The sequence below is a fragment of the Vigna unguiculata genome, chromosome 3 (assembly GCF_037176805.1).
Source record: "Vigna unguiculata cultivar grain cowpea cultivar isolate G323 ecotype 2 chromosome 3, ASM3717680v1, whole genome shotgun sequence".
Taxonomy (NCBI): Eukaryota; Viridiplantae; Streptophyta; class Magnoliopsida; order Fabales; family Fabaceae; genus Vigna; species Vigna unguiculata.
In genome coordinates this window covers 32,187,050-32,191,515 of record NC_140794.1, presented here as the reverse complement: position 1 = coordinate 32,191,515, position 4,466 = coordinate 32,187,050, and the positions used below count along the sequence as shown (strand labels likewise).

Here is a 4,466-nt window from a genome sequence, read left to right as displayed (position 1 = left end):
TGGGCTTCGATTAAAAACTTTGTATAATAAACCTCCTTTCCTATTCCAAATCTAGATAGCCAGGCTCTGAATACCGAAGGATGTGAATCCCCAGGGTTCGATTCGTTTGACTGATCTATCATTGTTGGAATGCTAACAAGCAAGAAATTTGAGAAATTATTTAAAACGAGAAAATGGAAACATAAAATAAGATGGAACGAAAATTGATAGACATCACACTTCCAAGAATGGAAGATAAGCCTAAGAGTTGAAACACACAAAGGGATAAAGGACCTTTGATTAAACTCAAGGATTCTTGAATCACTCAAGAACTTAGGAGAATCACTCTCACTAAGATAGATGAGATAAAACTCGTTTATTTTCTGAATAAAACTCAGCTTGCCTTCATTGATGAAAATGGTTCAACTTATATAGGACCTTTAACCATCAGAATTACAAAAGACACATAAATTTCAATATCATCCCACTTAAAGCTATTAATTAATGATCCACTCAAGCTAATAACGATCCGCTACTTAATCGTTGATAGTAACTGAATTTAAGGCTACCAAAAGTCATCCACAAACTTTGAGCAAAGGTCCTCTTGATCTTCCAAAGGTTGGTTCTTAAGTTGGCATATGGACCCTTATTTCAACTTGAAGATAAAGCAAAACTAAAGCCCATTAATTGGTTAAGCACAAACACAATTTGGTCAGCCAATTTTACAAAGCATTGGGCCCTTATTTAAATGAAAGAAACTGCATCAACACGGTGCATTAGTCATCCTCCATTTGACCCATATGCAATTCACATCATACCCTCCTTCGAGAAGATTTGTCCCGAATCTTAAGACACTAGTTTTAATATAAGTTTATTATGATCTTGTGAAGGACTTTTATTTTTTCGCAACTTGAAACTAATTCTCTTCCTCCAGGATCAAATTCAACTTGATATTTGTTACTTTCTGTCCCAACCATACCCAACAAGTACATGGCAACTAGAGAACACAATGGCCGTCTACCACGCAGAGACGCCTTCGCACAGAACCAGATGGCCCCCAGAGAGCACAATAGCCGCCTACGACGCAAGAGCACCTCCATATGGAGAACATAGCCCCCACCTAGCGTCATACACCCCTGTTAAACAGCACGGCCTACAACCAAAACCCGGTGGCCGCCTACCATGCGAAAGACACCTTTCCAAAGGAAAGCCACCCTCGACGCATCTCATGGCCGAGTACCGGACACCGCCAACACTCGAAGGACCCCTTGGTAAATTCCTCCCTTTTACACTGGATCCAAGAATAGCCAAAAAAAGGAATATTGGGCCAGAAAGCTCATCCCAGGTAGGACCCACAAGTAAAAAGGTATAAATAGCACTCTGTTGCATGCATTTATTACACATTAATTATTCCCTGAAACCCTGACATCACCAGTGCTGACTTAGGCATCAGAGTGTTTTTTGCAGGTCCCCTACGCCGCTCTCAAGCCCCCCCTTTGAGACAAGAGAAGACCGACCCTGAGAAGACACACAAGACCCTTGGCCGATTTGTGGACTACAGACCTCGGTTCCATAAGAACAATTGGTGCCCACCGTGGGGCCGAAGAGTATTTCACAGATCCAAGGTGATAACCCCAGAAGCAAGATGGTATCCACGCGAAGCAGAACAACAGATGTCCCCCCCTTGGCGACCCCGGCCCCGCCTCGGAGATATCACACATCCTAGAAGCTCAAGCCAGGATGCAGCAGGAGTTCGCAGAATACAAGAGGAATGCAGATGAGATGGAAGCGCTAAGGGAAGAAAACTCCCGCCTTAGGCAGAAAATTGAAGCAGACAAGGCGGCTGGGGAGCTATACCATCCCCATTCGAGGATGGAGGTCCCTCCTCACTCGAGAAATGACCCCCCTCCACATTCAAAACTCGACGTCCATCCTACTGAGGACGAGAGTGAATACAGGCCCACCGCTCCAACCTTGGGCGGCATCTACAGCTCCTTCGCCTCTAGAAGAAATCATCGCCACCCCTTCGTGGACGGGATCACATAGACACCTTTACCCCATAAATGGAAGGCACCAACAGTTACCTACGACAGAACCACGGACCCAAACGAATTTGTGTCCATTTATACCAACCAAGTAAGCCTCTACTCCACTGATGACGCCGTGCTATGCAAATCATTCTTAGTAGCCCTCAGGGGGTCAGCTCTGGAGTGGTTTATGAGCCTCCCCCCTACACTATCGACTCCTTCACCACGCTCACCACTACCTTCACCACCCAATTTGATACAAGCAGACGACATGATCTAACCACAATCGCCCTCCTCAACCTCAAACAAGAAGAGGGAGAACCCCTTCGAGTTTTCATTGATAGGTTCGGGGCCATCGCCATGAAGATCAAGGACCTCACCCCTAACCTCATCCTGATGTATATGATGATCTCTCTCAGGCTAGGACCTTTCGCCAACGAGCTGGCCATGCGCCCCCCTGAGTATGCAAGAGCTTCGCAAGAGAGCGGCCATGTTTATAAGGGTCGAGGACATGAGACGTTACCAGAACAACGCCCAATCCGCCCCAGCACGGACAGAGATCAAGAGGACCAACAAAGAGCCCATCCCACAAGACCATAACCATCCCTCAGAACGCAGACCAGCAAAATTCTCGAATTATGCCCCCTTAAACGCGCCCCGGTCTCGCATACTCGATGAAGTCCTGCAAGCAGAACTCCTCCCCCCACCAAGGAAATATCAAAACCCGCCCAACGTAGATTTGAGCAAGTATTGTCACTACTATCACAACAATGGCCACACCACCGATGAATGCGACACTCTGCGAGACAAAATAGAAGAACTCATCCGAGCCGGACATCTAAGGCACTATATAAGAGAAATAGGAGAAGGTCCCCCCAGACCCCGCTACGACAGGAACGATAACAGGCGAACCGAGCGACGCAATGACCGAAGAGTCGAGCACAGAGAACCAAGAAGAGAGCTAGCCAGAACGCAGAACGCAGAACAAAGGGAACCACCACAGCCGTAACCGCGACGAGTAGATGACAAACCACCCCTACGCAGAACAATCAATACAATATCAAGGGGAGTCGCAGGAGGAGGGAGGTCCTCCTCATCGAGAAAGAGACACCTGAGAGCCGTCCAGCAAATACACGTAGTATCCAGCCGAACGCAAAGAAGAATGCCGCCCATCACTTTCTCAGATTCCGATTTCCAAGGCACCGACCCCAACCAAGACGACCCCATGGTCATAACCGTGGAAGTCGAGAACTTCGCAGTAAAGAAGGTTCTCATCGATCAGGGGAGCTCCGTAGATATCTTATATTGGAAAACATTCAACAAGATGCAGATACCCCTCGCCGACCTAACCCCTCACAATGAGCCCATATACAGATTCTCAGGTGAGAGAGTCCCCACCAAAGGGTACATCGATCTTCATACAACGTTTGGAGAGGGAAGACAGACCAAAACCATTCCCATTCGTTACTTGGTCATCGACGCCCACACATCCTACAACATCCTCCTTGGCCGCCTATCCATCAATACGCTGGGTGCCATTGTATCCACCCCACACCTCGCAATGAAGTTTCCGTCCCGCAAGGCGACATCATCACGGTACATGGCGACCAACGCGTAGCCAGAGAATGCTACATGGCAAGCCTGAAACTCCCACACCCACCTCTGACAACCCACAACATTGAACAATCCCAGGCCCACACCACCCTAGCCGGCGATGACTTAGACCCCAGAATAAACTCCGAAGCACGCCTCGAACCCGTGGGGGAAACAAGACAACTCCCACTCGAACAACAAGGCCACTTCCTCCAGGTTGGAACTTCCCTTCCGGAGGGAGAGGAACGCCACATCGAGCAAGTGCTCAGGCAGAACGCCGACCTCTTCGCTTGGTCAGTAGTCGATCTCCCCGGAGTTCACCCCAGGATAGCCGCCCACCGGCTATCTGTCTTCCCAAACGTAAAACCCGTCTCCCAAAAAAAAAGGAAGCTTGGAGAAAGCAGAAGGCAAGCAACTATAGCAGAGGCCGATAAACTAAAACAGGCCGGTTTTGTCGGTGAAGCCCAATACATGACCCGGCTCACCAACGTGGTGCTAGTCAAGAAACCTAACGGGAAATGGCGCATCTGTGTAGATTACACGGACTTGAACAAGGCCTGCCCGCGGGATGCCTACCCAATACCCAGCATAGACAGACTCGTCGATGGGGCCGCGGGACATGCCGTACTGAGCTTCTTAGACGTTTACTCCGGCTACAACCAAATACCCATGGCTGATGAAGACAAAATCAAAACCGCATTCATAACAGAGGAGGCCAACCTTTACTACAAAGTAATGCCCTTTGGCCTCAAAAATGCCGGGGCTACATACCAATGCTTGATGGATAGAGTTTTCCAGCCACTCTTGGGCAAGTCAGTAGAAGTATACGTCGACGACATCATCGTCAAGTCCCCCAACGCGCAACAG

At 48.5% G+C, this 4,466-nt stretch overlaps 1 protein-coding gene across 1 annotated transcript; it reads left to right on the top strand.

Annotated features, from left to right (window-relative positions):
- The first annotated feature begins 3,231 nt into the window (after positions 1 to 3,231).
- Positions 3,232 to 3,624, top strand: LOC146887711 (uncharacterized). The gene has a single exon (XM_085670356.1). It carries the CDS (start codon positions 3,232 to 3,234, stop codon positions 3,622 to 3,624), a length of 393 nt encoding a protein of 130 aa, XP_085526482.1.
- The last annotated feature ends 842 nt before the right edge of the window (positions 3,625 to 4,466 follow it).

Bases quoted from the DNA above. Each gene is read 5' to 3' on its own strand.
- LOC146887711 (XM_085670356.1), top strand. From the start codon at position 3,232: ATGGTCATAACCGTGGAAGTCGAGAACTTCGCAGTAAAGAAGGTTCTC.